The following is a 20542-nucleotide window of genomic DNA, read 5'->3' as shown; positions in this document are numbered from 1 at the left end:
CCGCTCTCAATAGAGAGGTGGCAACCCTGCAGCTGGGAAACGCACCCGGCTCTCCTGTCGCTGCCTCCTGGCATTAAAAAAAGGAACAATGAAAGGAAAGGATTAAATTTGCTTAGATGAGTATCTTTTAACCCTTCTGTGCCATCCTTTAGCTAGGCACACGAGGAGGATATGGAGAATGGTAGTGGAGACACATCTCCTGAAGTCCTACTTACATGGAGTGTGTCCTGTTGGACTCACAAAGGTTTGTTTTTCTCTTTCCATTAGTCCTGAGCCCACAGAGCACTGCGGTGTTTACAGACGTATGTTTTCCTTGCATTACATGAAATGTAAAGTCCTTTTAGTCATTGGTAGTGATGGAGAGAGGAGCTGTAAATACGGCATTGCCTTCCGTGGCGTGTTTAGCTGGCGGGATCGCAGCCGCACCATCTGCCTTCGGGGTGACTCACGACTGGGCATATTGTCACCGACACCCTCACGTGTGGAAGGGCTCAGCGCTGATCACGACGGCACAAACAAGAGCAGCTGGGTGGAAAAGCCCTGCTCAGTCTGTCACAGATTGAGACGCAGGCGACAGGCAAAACAGAACTCCCCAGTGGACAATAAACACCAACTGCTCACGATAATGCCACTGGGAAGACTCTATGCGAGCTGCTCTGGGGATGATGCTGGGGCAGGGAAGTGCCTCTTAGATGAGCCAGACTAGGACTGACGTTAGATATAAACCTTGTTGAATTTCAGATGGCTTCTGCAGAGCTATTTGATCATCTGTGTCCTGTAGGTTCTGGGGCTGGAATTACTGCACAGGGGTGGTATTGGACTATTAGAGCCCTGTGACATGGGCACAGAATCACGGAATGGTTTGTGTTGGAGGGACGTTCCCAGCTCCCCCAGTGCCCCCCCTGCCATGAGCAGGGACATCTTCACCAGCTCAGGTTGCTCAGAGCCCCGTCCAGCCTGGCCTGGGATGTCTCCAGGGATGGTTCATCCACCACCTCTCTGCCCAACCTGGGACAGGCTCTCACCACCCTCAGGGACAACAATTTCTTCCTCATGTCCAGCCTGAATCTCCCTCCTTTAGTTTAAAACCATCACCCCTTGTCCTGTCACAACAGACCCTGCTCAAAAGTCTGTCCCCATCTTTCTCACAGGCCCCTTTGAAATCCGGAAAGGTGCAATAAGGTCTCCCCGGAGCTTCTCTTCTCCAGCTGAACACCCCAACTCTCTCAGCCTGTCCTCCCAGCAGAGCTGTTCCAGCCTCGGATCATTCCTGTGGCTCCTCTGGCCCCTCTCCAGCAGGTCCATGTGTGTCCTGTGCTGAGCACCCAGAGCTGGACCAGCACTACAAGGGGGTCTCACCAGAGTGGAGCAGAGGGGCAGAAGCATCTCCCTGCACTCATGCTACTTGTGACGCACCCCAAGATACCATTTGCCTTCTGGGCCAACCACTGAGCCCAGAATGGTCTTGATGGAGCCAAACCACCTCCTGATCTCATCTCCAAGAGGTTCCTCTTGACAAGAAGCTGCAGTGCTGCCCAGCAGCTCCACCCGCAGCTGAGTCACCCGCAGCCGGATGCCCACGGGTCGTCAGGAGCTGGCTTTTTGATCATTGAAGGACCACTCCTTCAGCATGGAGCCTGGTGCAAGCTTTGTTCTCAACAACCTCCTCCTGGGAGAGGGGTCCCAGCACCGTGACCCCTTCTCCTCAACGCCTGGAAGGAAGGACAGCGGGCTGGGCAATGCCAGTACGTCTGGCCAGCATGGCTCTGCGCATCGAATGGGCTCCTGCCTGACCCTCCTGATACCATCTCTGTCCTGTTCTGTCACCGCCTTGCCCAAAGAGCAGCTGATGGACTAACCAGGTCCTAAGGACACCAGGTCTCCATACGGTCCTACCCGATAACCTCGTGAGAGGGTTTGGGAGTAACTACAAACACGGGGAGGAAAGACCCGGTGCCACTGCAATCTCCTCCATCTGTCGCTCCCTTGGTGGCAATCAAAGCAGACCTTCCTCTGCTTTTCAGTCTTGATTAAATGACCTGTTTTATCTGCTTGCTGCTCGCCGCAGCACGTTTCTTCAGCAGAAACAGCCCTTCTCCCCCTACGCCGTTTATCCCCGGGTACCTCGAGAGCATCCACATCCGCTCCCAGCCTCTGCCGGGCAAGCCTGAACCAACAGATGTGTGAAGCGGTATTTCCTTCTCAGAGCTTTCAAGTTTATTGTGTCCTTCAGTTCCCTGGGTGACCTGGGGTCCTCATATTATCAAACAGCAAAAAAAGAAGAGTGTAGAAAACTTTTGCTTTACCTCTCATCTCATCTTGACCCCCTCCCCTTGCTAATGGCTCCATCTGGCTCCAGCCTCATGTGGTCCCGCAACTCCCACCTGACCACTTATGAAGAGATCTTGCCCTTGGAGGAGCGAGCTGGGCAAAGCTGATTCCTGTGATGTTTTTATGACAGGGTAAAGTGGTCGAGTGCCCTTTATGGTGTTTTGAAAGGAAATTGTACAGGAACAATGTCCCAAGCAGTGTGGCTATTGAAAAGCCCTTCACAAAAGGACTTCACCACAAGAGGAAAAGCAGCTTAATCAGTCCAACTAATCACTGTAGGTGGCTGAGTGTCCCCGAGGGTCTGTAAAATCAAATATAATGGGAAAATAAATATATCACAGCTTGCTTACGCTCCTCAGCGGAGCCACCGGAGGATCTGGGATGTTCATTGCCTGGCCCCGAGCCACCGTGACCATCCTTTGGGCCACCCCGATGCAGGACCACGGTGGTGTCTGTGCGAGATCCCGGCTGGGGCCATGTGGGCCAGATGAGATGAGCCGCAGGAGGTTCCTCAGCAACGTGGTGGCCCGTTGGGATGATCTGTGCTCCGAGCAGGGAGGCAGGACAGGGATGCTCACCTCGGATGACCCCGTTTTCGGTGTGAGCAGGAGGGGTCAGCGGTGCTTACACAACCCTCCTGTTTCAGGAAGAGGAAACCGCCCCTGACAGCCACTCAGGGCTCTCCGGGGAAGGACGATATTTCTGCCTCCCCCCAGCTTGGAGTCTAATTAAAACCAGAAAACAACACAAACACATTAAAAAAAAAAAAAATCCAGACTGTTTTTTCCTGATCATTTAAGTGTAAAGCCAAGTTAACGGTTGGAAGCAAACTGGGACGACCTAAGAGAAAACTTGGGGACGTTTCTGTAATCCTGTTGTCAAAAGCCACAGGGATGTGGGGCACGCTGAGGGGAGGTGAGGAGGGCACATGACATTCTTTGCTCCCACCCATTCTCTCCACGTACGAACCAGGAGGACCTAAGCAGTCTTCTGCTCCACTTCCTTATCTCCACGCAGGGGCTTTATGAAGGATGGACGTTCTGCCAGCATGGAGGACACACTAGGGATCCACATATTTTCTACTCAAAAGAGTAATTCTGATGCCATTTGGGAAGACAGGATTAATGAACTCTTAGGGTTTTATTCTGTCTCGAAGTCACAGGTCTGTGCTTCCATCTGTAATCCTGTCCCATAGAAGGACCACCAAAAGCCCTGTGAGATACCAGCCAGCACCTACACACACACGAGGATTTCCTTTTGGTCGGGTGTTCAGCCCGGTTTGACTTTTGAATCCAACAAAATGTCATTGAACCCATGTAATTACAATGGCACAAACTTTTTAAGACTTCCCCAGCAACCCTTCCTTGCTCCTCACCAAAACTGTCCCCTTCCTTAGGTGACACGGAACAATTTCAGTCCTTTGTTAACCAGAAGACCAATAAATTAGTAGAAACTTCTCTGTCTTAACCCACAGCAACTCCATATATTCCTTGTAGATCTTATCTAAACTGGGCAACATTTCTTATCACTCCTACAAGGCCTCTGTGAACTTATCACCAGGCCATGGGGTTTGGTCGGTTGGAACCTTCATCCAAAACCACGTCATCCCACGATGCCACGGGATATGAAGGAACCCTGTGCGGCACCGAGCTGACTTGCGAGGCTCTGATAGATACTTAAGAAATGGAATTTTTGGGAACTTTCTGAAAGACAATGGGCCAAACTCAGAGACCACCTGCCCAAGGAGACCAAGTCCCAGCATAGCTCATGCTCCACTAGCAGAGAGGCAGCAGGTTGGGAAGGGCAGAAGGAGAGGACTTGAGAAATGGGTCCAGAGTATTTACTTTCCCTCAACTACTTGCTTGAGCTGAAGGCTGGAGAGGTCCTGCTACCACCCAGGGAAAATCCCTCCTTCACTGGAGTTATGGGAGATCAAACCAAGTTGCCATTGGTGACATCTAGGTAGAGTGGGTCTTGTGTGGCAGCAAAGAGCAGATTAGCTTTTGGGACAATAAAACCCTCTATGGTTCACATGGACATCTATGAAAAACTTGCCTTTGCTGTTCTCCTTCAATGATCCCATCAAGCAAAGATGTCCTCCGTCACTTTCATCAGAGGGTGGCAGTTACACCTCATGTGGCCAAACCAACAGAGAAAACATCAGGGATTTCTGACAGGTGACAAAGGGAAGGTGACACCTCTCCCTGGTCTCCTGCCCTGCTTGGAAGCTCTCTGCAGCGAGGACCTCGCCACCTCCTGCAGGTTTTTACAACAACTTGTGCAACCAAACCCTCCACCAGATATGGCTTTGATGTTGAGCCCTGTTACTGAAAAAGTGTCCAACAGACCCACAGCGGTGCTTAAATGGGAAAGCTGAAGCTTTTAAATCTTTAATCCACTCTTTGCTTCTATCTTACGCAACCAATGAAGCACCTATGACTTGTGGAATGTAAAAACGTGTAATATATGCAAGGAGAGAGCTATGGTTGCAAGTCCATAGGGTTAGTTCTCCCCATGGGAGTGAAAGGTGCATGGCGGGGACCTCATGGTAGGTGAGACGCGCTCCTCCACAACGCGGTGACAGCATTTCCCGAGGAAAGGTGATGGGAAGGAAGTGGGGACAGGTGCTTTTTATAGCACGGTCGAACATCGGCGCCGTTTTGCATGAGAAACAAAAGGTGTTGCACTGGCCCAAGATATGGCCCCTTCGGAATGTCACCATCAGAGAGGGGAGCGGAGCCCACACGTGCTCCGGGAGGGAACTGGTACCGTTTATAAGACCAGAGCTGGACCTATGCATTGTTGGGGACAGACTTTTGAGCAGGGTCTGTTGCAATAAGACAAGGGGTGATGGTTTTAAACTAAAGGAGGGAGATTCAGGCTGGACATGAGGGAGAAATTGTTGTCCCTGAGGGTGGTGAGAGCCTGTCCCAGGTTGGGCAGAGAGGTGGTGGCTGAACCATCCCTGGAGACATCCCAGGCCAGGCTGGACGGGGCTCTGAGCAACCTGAGCTGGTGAAGATGTCCCTGCTCATGGCAGGGGGGGCACTGGGGGAGCTGGCAAGGTCCCTCCAACACAAACCATTCCACAATTCCACGATCCTATGTTTCTTGCAAATCTGTTGCATGTCAGCCCTATTCCCAACCTTGGCCACTGCCAACTCCTTTCTAAGAAACCAGCTCTTCTCTTGGATTTGGCATCCAGAGTTGCTTCCCAAACCCCCTCCCGGCGCCTGCACCACCAAATGGCCCCGTTCAGCCTCTCCCAAGCGTCGTTCTCTCCCTTGCCCCATCCGTGGTCTTGCAATTTTGGGTCTCTCCGTACCCTGATGAGGATTGAAACAAAAAGCCCGAAACTCCCAATGGTTTTGCTGACCACAAAATCTCATCCTGAGCGATGTTCATGCCACCTTTGTGGCTCCACCAGCTCTGAAGTGAAGCTTTTGTCCCCCGGAATGATGCCTGGGACATTAAGATAACAGTGCTACAGTTAAGTGTGAACAGCATTGTAAACTGCTTGTGCTCCAATACCGTGGGGATTTTTTTCCTATTCCCTTTTTTTTATCCCATTCCTTTTTCTTTTCCCCTATTCCCTCTTCCTTCCCTATTTCTACCCTTTCCCCACCCCCCATTTCTACCATGTTTTTCTCATAAAATAACCATTGAGACCTCACTTGCTGCTAGAAATCAATTTTAAGGAGTGAGTGCTCCCTGGGGGCATCTCAAGCGGCGCTAGAAGGACTAAAACTCCCCTCCTGGTCCCCAAAACACCACGGAGCCAAGCAGACCCTGAAAGTCCCCAGCATCAAACCATGTGGCACAGCGACAGGTAGGGTGCTGAGGTCCCCAGATGAAGCTGAGGGGATAGGAAAATGCTTTTTCCACTTAAATAACTATTTAAGAGACTGCGGTTTCACTCCAGCTCCCTCAACCTGGATTTATGTTTCTGTAATTAAAATAATTATGTTTTCTGTGTAAGTGTGGACACCACCATGGATGTCTGTGTAGGTGGAGGACTTGGGCAGAACTGCATCCCCTCTGCTCTTTCTATTTTATTAAATTCCTGACTGCTTAGGGATCGAATAGTCTCACATCTCCTCCCACATGATGCCGTATCAACTGGGTTATAGAATCATAGAATAATAGAATGTCCTGAGTCAGAAGGGACCCACAAGAATCATCCTGCTCCAGTGCTCCACCACCCTCTGGGTGAAGAACCTTCTCCTAACGTACAACCCGAACCTCACCTGGCATCTTCCTGCCATTGCCTTGGGTTCTATGGCTTCTGTCTCTCTTCCTGGGATATTATCCCATTGCTACTTTATCTTAACCCTGTGATCTTCCAAGCCCACGGGGAAAAAAGGAGGGAGCCCCAAAGAAGAAATAAAATAGAGTTTGCTGCTGACATAAGCCTTGTCCACAGAGGAATGTTTTTAGGATGCTTGAGCAAACTCTTTGCAGCTGTTTTTTGGTTGCTTGGTAAAATTTAGGAAAACCAAACCAAGCAGAGGGTTAACTGCGTCACAGCTGTTCGCGAGTCGAGAAGCGATGAGGAGATTTGAGGACACTCCAACTCCTGCTACAAGTAGGACTCCCCCAGAAATCCCACCCCAAGGCATCACAGCTCAGACACAGATTTCAGATCACTCTAGGAACAAAACCTGGCCATTTCTTCTCCTGTTCAGTAACACAGTCCTTGCAAACTCCTGCTTTTAGTAAAGCTTCACTGCCCCGGTTGTGTTCTCTCAGCCACAGCAGAACACGCCAGCAGAAACCAAGCTCCCTCATTCCCCTCTTATTTTCACATTTAACCACAGTCACGGTTCCTACCAAGGACTCTAGATGCCCCCATATAATTAAATATGCAATTGACACAATTAAATATCCAATTGACCCAATTCAATTAACTCCAATGGACTGGAATCATAGGAACTCAGCTGCCTTTTTAGGCATCCGACGCTCGCTGTAACCCCCCCCTCAACCATCCCCATTTGCAGGCGACCCTGGAAGTCAGCAAATTTTGCTTTTCGATAGAAAGAGAGGAAGCAAATCACAAGGACTCAAAGATTTTACAGATAATACCTTGCCAGCTGCCACTTCTAATAGAAATGGGGTATCAGGCTATGCTGGAATAAGAGGAAGAGAATGTCCTTAAGATAGTCCTGGAGCAATACAGGACATACCACAGATTTAAAAGACAAATGAAAGGGATGGACAGACTCTGTATTTTCAGGATGTTACTGCTCAAATAAAGGTTTTTTAATTAAACCAACGCTGGCAGCTGCCAAACAGCAGTATTGTGCAAAGACACTCCATGAGACAGTGTGGAGAGATGTGCAATGAAGAAGAGAAGATTGAAAAAAACAAACCATTAGAGATGCTTCACCTACCTCCGGTCGTTTCTCCTCCTTCTGAAGAGTTTTTTGGTGTGTGCGATTTCAGCTTCATGAGGCAACGGATGGTAACCCTGTAAAACAGAGAGAAAAGCAGCGATCAACTCCAGGATACAGGAGACAAGTATATGGAAGGGGTCAGAGAGAGACAGAGCTGGACACCCTCCATGTGAGCATGAGAAAAGAAACAGTTCTCATCCAAACATCCTCACAACATCTCAGACCTTATCAACGTGGGTCTGGAAATCCACAGACCTGTACCTGCTCAAGGATGGTGCAAAGAGCAGGCAATGGATTTATCTGTGATTTCTGGATGGGACAAGCCATACGGAGCAAATATTGGTGGATCCCAATATACACCATCTATAGGGAATTCACCCATGTCACACACCACACTGCTGCACTTAAGCCATCCATTTTCATTGGGTTGTTTCCTGCATATTTATTTATTCATCTAAAACCCAGCTGTAAAAATGTCTGTAAGCAGCCCAGAGAGGTGGTGGCTGAACCGTCCCTGGAGACATCCCAGGCCAGGCTGGACGGGGCTCTGAGCAACCTGAGCTGGTGAAGATGTCCCTGCTCATGGCAGGGGGGGCACTGGGGGAGCTGGGAAGGTCCCTTCAGCCCAAACTATTCCATGATTCTATGATTTTGAGGATACTGAAGTACGAGAACATGAGCCATAGCTGGCAGATGGGTTGGGGTAGTGCTCCCACGCCATTAGCAACTAAACAACCACATCATGAAAACCTCACTGAGCGTGACCACCACGAGCTGGTCAACCACTGAGGAGTTACAGCGAGTGGAGAGAAGGGAACGGAGCTGGGGAAGGGGCTGGAGCATAAGTGTGATGGGAGTGGCTGAGGGACCTGGGGGGTTCAGCTGGAGAACAGGAGCTGAGGGGACACAGGGACACAAAGAAACGGCCTCAAGTTGCGCCAGGGGAGGTTAGGGTTGGATCTGGGGAACAATTTCTTCCCCAAAGGGCTGTGGAGCATTTGAACAGGCTGCCCAGGGCAGTGGTGGGGTCACCATCCCTGGAGGGGTTGAACAGACGTATAGATGAGGTTCTCAGGGACATGGGTAGTGCCAGGTGTGGGGTAACACTTGGACTCGATGATCTTCAGTGTCTTTTCCAACCAAAATGATTATATGATCTACACACTGACCAACCCATAACACCCCTGGGGAAGGGACAGGTGGCATCTACCTACTGGAAACAACTGCGATGACCAGGACATTGAGCAATTTGCAGCAGTGACATCAGTGGAAGAGCTGCGTGTAACTCCAGCTGCTGCCTCGGCCTCTCTCCACTGAAGGTGCCGACTCTGACTTGGTATGTTCATCTGATAAGGGAGATGCTGTATTTACCGGCCTACTATGGTCATCACAAGGCTTCATTAATGTCAGCAAAGAGCTCTGAGGCTCCTAGATGACAGGCACTATATAAGTGCAAAGTGTTATTTATTTTCCAGGGACTACAGAGCTATCATAACCATAATGAATTTTATTTATGCCGTATTGTACAACCCCGGCTGGCAATAAAAGCCCCATAAAAGTCGCTCCTTTTATTTCCATCACAATCTAGCTCAGCATCTGAGCTCCAGCCACTGCTGGTGAATCAGCACGAGCCACGAGGCAGCAGCCCGGCCAAGGGCTGGGTGGGAAACCACCTCATGGAGCAGCGGCTTTGTCACATTGGCATGACAACATAACACACCGGCTTAAAGAAAATAAAGTCCCTCTCTGAGTGAAGAGCCTTAAAAATGACAGTTAAAATTTTAGTAGCGGTTACTGAGATAATAGTATTTGGAGTTCCTCTGGTGGAAGAACGGTTGCTGGGGTTAGTAATGAATTTAGGCTTGTACACCAGAGAAGGCATCTCCAAGTCCAAGACGAATTTGGTTTATTATGACCATCCACCTTGGCCATCTGCAAAGAGCCTGGAGAACCTGCTACTGCAGCAACTCTGGAGTTCCCATGGCAGCTGGAACCTTCCACTTCAAAGACCTTCGCTCTTTAAGACATCAAGCAATGAAGAACTCAAGAAGTCCCCAGGTAAGTCCTGCTGCACGTCCCCATTTGAACCTTGGTTTGGTCACGGTCCTCAAGTGTGTTCCCTGAGAAAGTAGTTTCCTTTTTACCTTTCTTCTCTTATAACTCTGCTAGAGAAAAGGCCAATGGTATCTTGGGCTGCAGCAAAAGGAGCGTGGCCAGCAGGTCAAGGGACATGACTTTGACCTTCTACTTGGCTCTGGTGGGACCCCGATACAATGCTGGGTCCAGCTGAGGTCCTCAGCACAGGACAGACATGGACCTGTTGGAGAGGGGCCAGAGGACCCACTCATGGCAGGGGCTGGACTGGATGAGCTTGGAAGGTCCCTTCAACCCAAACTATTCTACGGTTCTATGACTGAAGGTACTTCCATTGCCATCCTGCATGACCCATGGTGGGGAGCAGCCTCCAGACAAACCCATCAAGGTGTTCACTGTGCCCTTGGGACTCTGGCCTGTCCCCACCCACCCAGCACCCTTGGTCTTCATCAGCCACTCCACCCTTCTTGAAGTTGCTGATATTTCCTTTTACATCAGCTTACTAAAAAAAAAAAAAAAAAAAAAAGGTTGACTTTTCTCCCTTCCAAATTTAGCTGTTTAGGCACCAAAACAACCCACATAAGATTAGGGACTGGTGACTGTTTTTTTCCAAAACATTGTCTCATGACTACGACTAAGGAAGGGAACTGCTCAGCTGGAGAAGGGAGATGCTTGATTTTCCTAATGGGGACACCAAGTTTTCCTCTGTTCAGGCACCGTTGTGCTCCTTGGATTAGGAACCTTATTCACGTGTAATGAAATCATCTCTCACCCCGATGCTTCTGGTGGAGTCACCATCCCTGGAGGGGCTGAACAGATGCGGAGATGAGGTTCTCAGGGACATGGGTCAGTGCCGGAGTTAGGTTATGGTCGGACTCGATGAACTTGAAGGTCTCTTCCAAACAGAATGATTCTATGATTCTAAGAGGCAGCTCCTGAGACTTCAATGAATGCTTCGCATTGAGGAAATTGGTGCTTTAGGTCTTTGTGTTCTGCAGAAGCAGTTTCATTTCTCTAGGGTAATTGTATTTCCACCTGTGTCTGCAATGCAGCTTAAATTCTTAAAAATACCCTGAGCTTTAGGCTGCTGTGGTCATACAACATTCCGAAACAACCTCACTGAGTATTGTACTATTTTTAACCTGACCTCCTAACCTAGCACAGTTGATGCGATTGGGTTGTGTGCGCATCTGCTCCCTCCCTTCCTTTTCTCTTTGGTACCCATTGGCCAATTTCAAGCAAATTTTCAGAGATCTCATAGATATTAAGATCCCCCTTTGCATTCAGAGAGCAAGTGGGTGAGGAAGGTTCAAACACCAACTAATGAAGAAAGTTCAGTATGATTTTAAGAAACCAGACATCAAAGATTCCACAAAGAACTAACCATGAGGTGTTTGGCTGCAGGAGCAGCCCAGATTGAATTCAGTTAACTTGGTAATAACTCAACCACAAGACCTTGGAGAGCAGGTTGCCAGATTTCTCTGCTTCCGAACTATTCCTTCTTAGTCAAAGATGGGCTGTATTATAGAATCCTAGAATGGTTTGTGTTGGAAGGACCTTCCCAGCTCCCCCAGTGCCCCCCCTGCCATGAGCAGGGACATCTTCACCAGCTCAGGTTGCTCATCCCGTCCAGCCTGGCCTGGGATGTCTCCAGGGATGGTTCAGCCACCACCTCTCTGCCCAACCTGGGACAGGCTCTCACCACCCTCAGGGGCAAACAGAGGTGGCTTGCTGAGGACAATTTGGATCTGAAAGGCAGCTCTTCCATTATTCAGTGGATAAACCCTTTATGAAGCTGAATTCCCTGAACAGAGCCAAAGGGAAATACCTCACAAGGCAGATGGGTCTACAAGAAGAGGGCTGGTTTTTGCTCCTCTGTGGGCTAGAGGACAACATCAAGCCCAGGTGCACATGGTTTTCATATGGAGGTTTGCAACTTCTCAGTGGGTAGCAAAATTGCCTTTGCTGTCTCTCCAATATCGGTTTTATTTTGATATTTATTCACAGGTGGCTCAAGAAAAAACGTAATGAAACAACACTTCAGTGCTGCTGGTTCTGGAAGCGAGGCATGTGGGAAAAGCAAAGAACAAGGAGCCCGTGGTCTTAGGAAGGACCATTAATAGGAGTCATTTTCAATTTTGGAGCAAAACACACTGTGGTTGACATGGTGGGAAGCTTGGAGCAGAACCTGAGAAGCCCATGGGACTTCTAATGCATGTCAAGTTTCAATTATAAACATGTGTGCTGGAACAAGAAAGGCCAACAGCTCTGAAAGAGATGGAGCATTCAGGACTGGTCTGCTCTCCAGGCCCATCTCCTAAAGATCAGCTACATTGTGATGGGCATATTCATTCTTCTCCCAAGTAACAAGTGCTAGAACAAGATGAAATGGTCTCAAGTTGCGCCAGGGGAGGTTGAGGTTGGATCTGGGAACAATTTCTTCCCCAAAGGGTTGTCGGGCATTGGAACAGGCTGCCCAGGGCAGTGCTGGAGTCACCATCCCTGGAGGGGTTGAACACACACAGAAATGAGGTTCTCAGGGAGACGGAGTATTGCCCGGGTTGGGTTAACAGTTGGACCCAATGATCTTGAGTGTCTTTTCCAACCAAAATGATTCTATGATTCAGTGATTTTTAGATGTTTGGGGAAAGCAGCTCTTGGAGCATAGAAGGTGGTATCTCACAAGCTTAGGTGACTGTCACATGGCCAGTTAGCACACACCAAGGGAAATCTGGCATCTACTGAAATTGCTGCAAACAGATGGCACATGGGAGCAGGTCTGATACCCACGTACACTCTTTTTGTGCTTTCCCTTCCTAATGAAGGTGTCTATCTCACCCTCAATCCTGTCCACCTGCCCAGGGAAACCAGAGAGCTGCCACTCCGCTGCCCCAGAACCAACTGCATCGAAGTTTAAAGAAAGAACAGGTTAAAAGCTTTAAAGATCTCACTGGCAATATGCAGCAATGCAAGAGCCTCCGCTTCTCCTCCCACTGATACCTGCTCCTCCCCAGCAACATCCTTCTTCTGAGCCACCCACCCCAGTAACCTGAGGGATACTGGTCTGGAAGAGACATGAGGAACAGGGACATGAGGAAGAGGGACATGGTTATTTTAGAACTACTGTGCTATGAGCAGGAGCTTTGCCATCATTTTCTCATCCCTCCTCTGCAGCAGGATCAGCTGAAGATGAAGAAAGACGCACCAGCTTTGGTCCTTTTACTGATGATGGTAAATCACAAGGAGATAAGCAGAAATGAGGCAGGACTTGTTCCTGCTGGTGGTCCTTCTGTGACCACCCGTAGGTAGCAAACCCCAGGGTCTCCTTTGGCATAGAATCATTTTGGTTGTAGAAGACCCTCAAGATCATCAGGTCCAACCATAACCTAACTCTAGCACTAACCCATGTCCCTAAGAATCTCATCTATACATCTTTTAAACACCTTCAGGGATGGTGACTCCACCACTGCCCTGGGCAGCCTGTTCCAAAGCCCCACAGCCCTCTGGGGAAGAAATTGTTCCCCAGATCCAACCTCAACCTCCCCTGGCGCAACTTGAGGCCGTTTCTTTGTGTCGCTGTGTCCCCTCAGCTCCTGTTCTCCAGCTGAACCCCCCACGTCCCTCAGCCGCTCCCATCACACTTGTGCTCCAGCCCCTTCCCCAGCTCCGTTCCCTTCTCTCCACTCGCTCCAGCACCTCAAGGCCTTTCTTGGCCTGAGAGGCCCAAAACTGAACACATTCAACAACAACTGCCTTATAAAAAGATGGGCCTATTTGGAACCAGCCTGCACCCTGCCTCTTTCTCCTCCATTTCTGCACTTCTTATGAACGTTTCACAAAGACTCGAGGAATTACGAGAGGTTTGGGTTCATGGCTACATCCTCATGGTCATGATGTCTTAATGCAGCCTGACTTTCAGACGTGAAACCCCACCACACAAAGTGACTGTCTTCACTCAACACTCCTCCAGTCTCTTCCACAGATGTTCCCCATGCAACAGAAACACTCCCAGCCCATCATCGTCAAGCAGAAGATGTCTGAATGAGAAACACCAACACTGAACGCCTTAGAGTGAACAAAAAGTGGAGAAAATCAACGGGACCAATGGAAAAACCCAGTGCTGTGGTGATGAGAGAAGGAAAAGGAACGATCCGGCCATATCACAGGATCGGTCCAGACCAGCTTTATCTCAAGAACCTTTTGTGCCCTCAAGAAACATCTCTGCCCTGGCTTATCTTAAACAAATGGTTGCAGAAGGCCCAAACTGAACAAACAGGTTACTAGGCCTGCAGAAGGCACTGGGAGTTTCACTCGGTTTTATTGCACACAAAGTTCAGGGCGGGATTGATTTTCTGGGGAGGTGGGAAGGGTGAGGTGGCGCTGAGTTCATGGCAGCCCTGAAGACGCCCCATGTTCCTGCACAAAGGAGACAATAGAAATACCGAGATTGGAGGGAGTGTAAAAAATATATAAATATTGTGGTTCCAGGAATGATCCACAGAAACCAACCCAGTCACGTGCAATGCGCCGCTATAACACTTTCATCTCCCTATAGGATGGACTATCAGTGGCAGGAAAGTCCGGGACAGCACAGAGCTGCGGATATATTTAACTTTTGTCGTGCCGGTTCCACATACCTGATGCCTACAGGGTTAAATGTGCCAGTGCTCAGTAGAAATGTGCAATTGCACTCGAAAAAAATGGTAAAGCTGGTGTTACTTCCCTGTCAGCCCCATTCCCATCACCTCTACCCACCCAAGGCCAATCATATCTTGGGCTGCAGCAAAATGAACGTGGGCAGCAGATTGAGGGACACGATTCTGTCCTTCTACTTGGCTCTGGTGCAACCCCCCTGTGGTGCTGGTCCAGCTCTGGGTGCTCAGCACAGACACACATGGACCTGCTGGAGAGGGGCCAGAGGAGCCACAGGAATGATCCGAGGCTGGAACAGCTCTGCTGGGAGGACAGGCTGAGAGAGTTGGGGTGTTCAGCTGGAGAAGAGAAGCTTGGGGAGACCTTATGGCACCTTTCCGGACTCAAAAGGGGCCTGTGAGAAAGATGGGGACAGACTTTTGAGCAGGAGCTGTTGCAATAGGACAAGGGGTGATGGTTTTAAACTAAAGGAGGGAGATTCAGGCTGGACATGAGGAAGAAATTGTTGTCCCTGAGGGTGGTGAGAGCCTGTCCCAGGTTGGGCAGAGAGGTGGTGGCTGAACCATCCCTGGAGACATCCCAGGCCAGGCTGGACGGGGCTCTGAGCAACCTGAGCTGGTGAAGATGTCCCTGCTCATGGCAGGGGGGGCACTGGGGGAGCTGGGAAGGTCCCTTCAACCCAAACTATTCTATGATTCTATGATTCATTGACACACATAAACCCTGTAGGCACTTCCAGTAGAACCATCTCCTTGGAGGTCACTTGCTGTTGTCTCTTCCACTTCCAGGAACCCCCTCAGTGTTGTCCTGGCACCTACTTGTCCTCTCTTACCCTAGGGGAATTTTTTACCTCTTGAAAGGAGAGGGCTGAAGCACAAACCAAAGCCTTGACCTGCTTTGGAAGCCATGGAAGAATACCAAACAATGTCAGGAAGCCGCCTGGAAATGATTTCCGCTCTGTTAAAATTTAAATGATAAATCTGTTCCTTCAAATTGCAAGCTCTTCATTTTTCCTGGAAGGTGCTTATAAAAATAGCTGCTTCTGTACAAGGAATCAATTGGTGCTCGATGTTAATGGAATAGAAAGTGCAGGGATTTTAAAACATACTTGTCACACAAGATAAAAAGCAGGTAAATCCTTACAGCACCTCATGCTGTAAGTGATGGCTCTCCCATCACTCCTCACCCACAACAAAGCACTTGTAGGTCCTGGCCACCTCCAAGGAGATACTTTCTTCAACCTCAATAATCGGCATCAGGGCTAAATTAAACCATACGGTTGGCAAGAAGGACTTAGTTTCCAGCCACCCAGGAGCTGGAAAAGGAACAAAACTCCTCTGGCTTTGCCAGCGCTGATCCAACAAGCCCCACAGTAGATGTTCTGTGGGATCTTGATGGTAGGACGTGCTTGTTGATGAATCATGGCATAATACAAGCCTCAAACGGGAGGCATGGGAAGCTGTTTCTTGGGAGATGTCCTGGTTTGGAGGATTTCCTGATTAACTGCATCTTTGGGGAGCACACCAGAAATTGCAGATGGGCAGCAAAGGCTGGACATGTAGCTGCAGCACGTGTGCCTCGGTGATGAGCATCTCAGAGAAGACTCGTTTCCCAAAAAAAGGGTGCGAGCACAGAGACGGGATGTCTGCAACAGCGATCAGGACTATCACAGCTAAACACCACTCTTCAGTTATCATTAAAAACATTTCCCTACAGGGAATATCCCCCTGCCCTCCCATGTCGCCCCAAGGATGCAGCCTCCTGGATTTTCACTTGTTGAGCATTAATACTGGTTTATATGTACCCTCTCACAAAAGGGTGGGTGTTTTATTCATAGAATAGAATTATAGAATCATTTTGGTTGGAAGGAATTCTTAAGATCATAGAGTTCAACTGTTACCCCAACCCTGGTAGTAACCCATGTCCCTGAGAACCTCATCTATACGTCTGTTCAACCCCTCCAGGGATGGTGACTCCAGCACTGCCCTGGGCAGCCTGTTCCAATGCCCCACAGCCCTTTGGGGAAGAAATTGTTCCCCACATCCAACCTCAACCTCCCCTGGCGCAACTTGAGGCCGTTTCTTTGTGTCCCTGTGTCCCCTCAGCTCCTGTTCTCCAGCTGAACCCCCCAGGTCCCTCAGCCGCTCCCATCACACTTGTGCTCCAGCCCCTTCCCCAGCTCCGCTCCCTTCTCTCCCCTCGCTCCAGCACCTCAAGGCCTTTCTTGGCCTGAGGGGCCCAAAACTGCCCCCAGGATCTGAGGTTTGGCCTCCCCAGGTCCCAGCACAGGGACGGTCACTGCCCTGGGCCTGCTGGCCACACCAGTGCTGGTACCAGCCAGGATGCTGGTGGCCTCTGGGCCACCTGGGCACACGTTGGCTCATGTTCAGCTGCTGTCACCAACACCCCCAGGGCCTTTTCCATCAGGCACTTTCCAGCTGCTCCTCCCTGAGCCTGTAGCCCCTGAGCCTGGGGGAATTAAGCAATTACAGACTCTGCACCTGCAGTCCCACACCCAAAGAAGTTACATTTAGACCCTTATATTCCAACCCCCTTTCCTTGGTGTTTGCTATCGGCTCCTGGCAGAACAGACACCCAGCGAGAGAGAAGGCAGTATTTAAAATGACATTAAATACTTGGCGGCATTAAAAATTTGGTGGGGCTAAGTGTCCCACCCCATCCCTCAGCAGCTTCTGGGATGAAACAAAAGACACAGAGAACAGCAGAAACTCCCCATGCAGGGTGAAGGATGCAAATGCAATTAAAGCATTTGAATAATTAGGCAAAGTGTCCCAAGTGAAACGTACCCTGAACCTTCCTCAGTGCCTTCTGAATACTGACAGCGAGTTTTCCAGGGTCTGTTTTTAACTCTCGGCCCCTAAGCCCCTGAATTATACATAATTCAGGGATAATAAAACTTTAAAATCCAGGACAAAGTCTCCAAGGAGGAGCCGCCTCTGCAAACACATGCGTGCACATCAGGGCAACCACGATGGGCAAGAAGAAAAGCCCAACTGGTGCCACCAAGCCCCGGCGAAGCCACCAAGATGGGGACAGGGGGGATGGAAACGCTGCTGCATTGAAACAGGGTCCTCCAGACACAGCGACACGGACACACGGTGCCATAGGAAGAGTATAAATAACAGACAAAAGAAATCCCCTTTTGTTACAAGAATCCGCAAATCCAAAATCGGTGACGAGCCGACTTAGGAAACGGAGTTTTTTTCCCATGTTATAGCAAAATGGGAACAATACTTCATGAGTGGAAGTTAACTCTAATTGTTTCAACTGATGTTATTTTAGTGTTATTTAGGTTTATTGTTTATTTGTATGTGTTTCCTCTACACCGGTCAGGCTTAAAAACAAACCTGATTGTCAGCAGTCGAGAAGCCCATCCACAAATAAATTAATTTATCCAGCAAATATAGATATAATAGTACTATTGCTTGGGGTCCTTAAATAGAGAATATTTAAAGAATCATTAAAATAAACAGCGTTGGTGACCTGGGTTTGCTTTCCCTTGGAAAACAGAGCCTTTCTGAGGTAATATTGGGAATAAATACCGTTGGCATCACTCGTGACCAGAGGTACCACACTGGTTATTTCTTTTGTGGCCTGTCCAGGTAGCCCGAGATGATCCTGAGAAAGGGCTGAGCTGCTCTGAAAAGCTTCTCCTACATTTTTCTTGGCTTTGTGCTAATTTGGGGGTGCGGGAGGAATCGCTTTAGCTGGGACTTCAAGTGTTAAGAGGTTGCAATGGGAATAGTTGTAACTTGAGATATTTCAGTCCCTCTGGGACCTCAAATTTCTTTAAAGCATACTTTTCCCCGATATCTTTCAAATTCCCAGTCTGGTTTTCCCTGTCTCTTGTACCCTTCAAAGCCCAACACCCCCAAGTTGTGAACCTCCATGTGCCATCTGCCCATGTTCCCCCAGATAAGATGACCTGGGCAAATGAGATGGCAGGAGGACCCTTCATTCATCATTCACCCTCAACACCTCCCCATCATAGAATCCCAGAATAATTTAGGTTGGAAAAGACCTTTAAGTCCTTTGACCTTAAGACCTTTGAGTCCAACCACTAACCCAACACCGCCAAGCCCACCTCTAAACCATGTCCCTGAGAACCACGTCTTGCCATCGTAGTGGATGGTGTTGCGAGAAAGAGAGCTGAAAGCAGAGTAGGTACCTCCTACTCTGATGAATTTTTGATGGTGACATATAATGATGAATTTTTAAGGTGACATATAAAAAGACCCCAGGGGACATCAGGGAGTTTTGGACAAGGTCACCCTCTAAGCTGGAGGGTCTGTTGAACCTCTGTGCAATCCCAGTGTCAGTGCAGCCTCGTCGTGCCAGGTGTGCCCACCCCGAACCTCAACATCACTCTTGGTAGGAGGTAAGGGCTGTATCCAAGTTTATTTTCTTTTCACCCTTATTATTAATAAAATAGTTCATGTTTTTCATGGTCGTTTGTGCAATCCCCCAGAACCAAGCCCCCACAAATCTTCTCCTCTTGGGTGGACCAGACTTTGAGCCCAAAGGATCTCCAGCCCATAGGAGCTGGGACAGTCCAACAGAGATGAAATGCCTTATTTGCCGAGTGATAACTTTATAATCTTACAAACAAGAGGTGGCTTCTCTCTTCTTTCAACCCAGAGGCGCTAGGAGAATATTCCCACTGCTCAGCCCTTGGCGCTTCCCACTGGGGACCTTCCAAGTGTACAAAGTTTCACAACACCCTATGATCACAGGCAATAGTTAGTAAGTCTACAACTACCCAAAAGGAGGTCGTAGCCCGGAGGGTGTTGGTCTCTTCTCCCAAATAACAAGTGATAGGACAAGAGAAAACGGCCTCAGGTTGCACTAGGGGAGGTTGAGGTTGGATGTGGGGAACAATTTCTTCCCCAAAGGGCTGTGGGGCATTGGAACAGGCTGCCCAGGGCAGTGCTGGAGTCACCATCCCTGGAGGGGTTGAAAAGGTGTTTAGAGGAGGTTCTCAGGCATGTACGTGGTTTAGTACTAGAGTCAGGTTATGGTTGGACTCAATGATCCTGAGGGTCTCTTCCAACCCAAATTATTCTATGACTCTAAGTCAATGAGCATTTTTTGCTGTGATCCCTGTAATTGTGATCCATACATTGCGTCACCAAAGTCCAAGGGAATTTTGCTGTCACCTTTAATGGGGTCACGGTGGTGGCCAGCCCTCTTGGTCCACCGGTAGACCTTCCTCATAGACCTTCACTGCTGAAGCAAGCTGTGCAGAACATCACCATCCTTTCCTTCTCCAATCCCTTTGTATTGTGCTGGAAACACTTTCCCACAACAGATATTGCTGTTTGCAGTTGGCTGAAGATGCAGCCAACACATTTTCCCCAGGACAATACCACAAATAAACAGCTGATCTCCTTTCCGAAGTCTCTGCTTTGTCTAGCTCAGCACAGAGAGAGCAAGCGAGGATCCCATGTCGCAGCCACCCCAGCTTGGAAAATACCCCAATGTGTAAATGTCAATTAAATCTCATAAAAGCCTCATTCTTCCCTTCAAAAAGTGCCATTCCTTTGCAGGAGCGTGGGCTGCGCAACACAAGGGCTCGACTTTCTCCTTGCCAGGGTACCGGCACCTGGGTGGAAGAAGCTGTTTCTTGAGCGTCCGTCTGCGCCCTCACAGGATTTTCCTTTTATGCATCGAGGACTAAAATTCCTCCTGCTGTGATGGCTTTTAACGCAGGGACAAGCACAGAAAATGTTATGCACTCGCCACAGAGTATTAAACACATCACACTATATATTCATTATGCTGGTGGTTTTTCACAGGTGTTTTGCAGACCTTGGGGAGCTGTGGAGCACTATTAACAGTAAAATGAGGACAAGTAAGAAAAGCAGGTTTGTAGCTGTTTACAGCAGTTTCCAAATGTGACATTTGGAAATGGATCTGGCACTTCCACCAAAAAAAAAAAATCCTGAGAAATGGGTTTTTATACAAACTTTGCTACAGGACAGGCAGCAAGACATCCATATCTGCTCTCCTGTGTCTTGGAAATGCTAAGCACCAATGATGACAATGTCAAA

General features: G+C 49.0%; 1 protein-coding gene across 6 annotated transcripts in view; it reads right to left on the bottom strand.

Annotated features, from left to right (window-relative positions):
* The window catches only part of CTIF (cap binding complex dependent translation initiation factor), a 148383-nt gene that overhangs the window by 56338 nt on the left and 71503 nt on the right, over window positions 1-20542 (bottom strand). For all 6 annotated transcript variants that reach the window (XM_082074232.1, XM_082074233.1, XM_082074234.1 and 3 more), the window contains one exon: window positions 7722-7798. In XM_082074232.1, the coding sequence (XP_081930358.1) occupies window positions 7722-7798 (77 nt within the window). The remainder of the gene's footprint in view (window positions 1-7721; window positions 7799-20542) is intronic.

Source organism: Streptopelia decaocto, assembly GCF_964273445.1.
Source record: "Streptopelia decaocto genome assembly, chromosome: Z".
In the NCBI taxonomy this organism is placed as follows: Eukaryota; Metazoa; Chordata; class Aves; order Columbiformes; family Columbidae; genus Streptopelia; species Streptopelia decaocto.
This window is presented reverse-complemented; position numbering and strand designations above follow the sequence as displayed.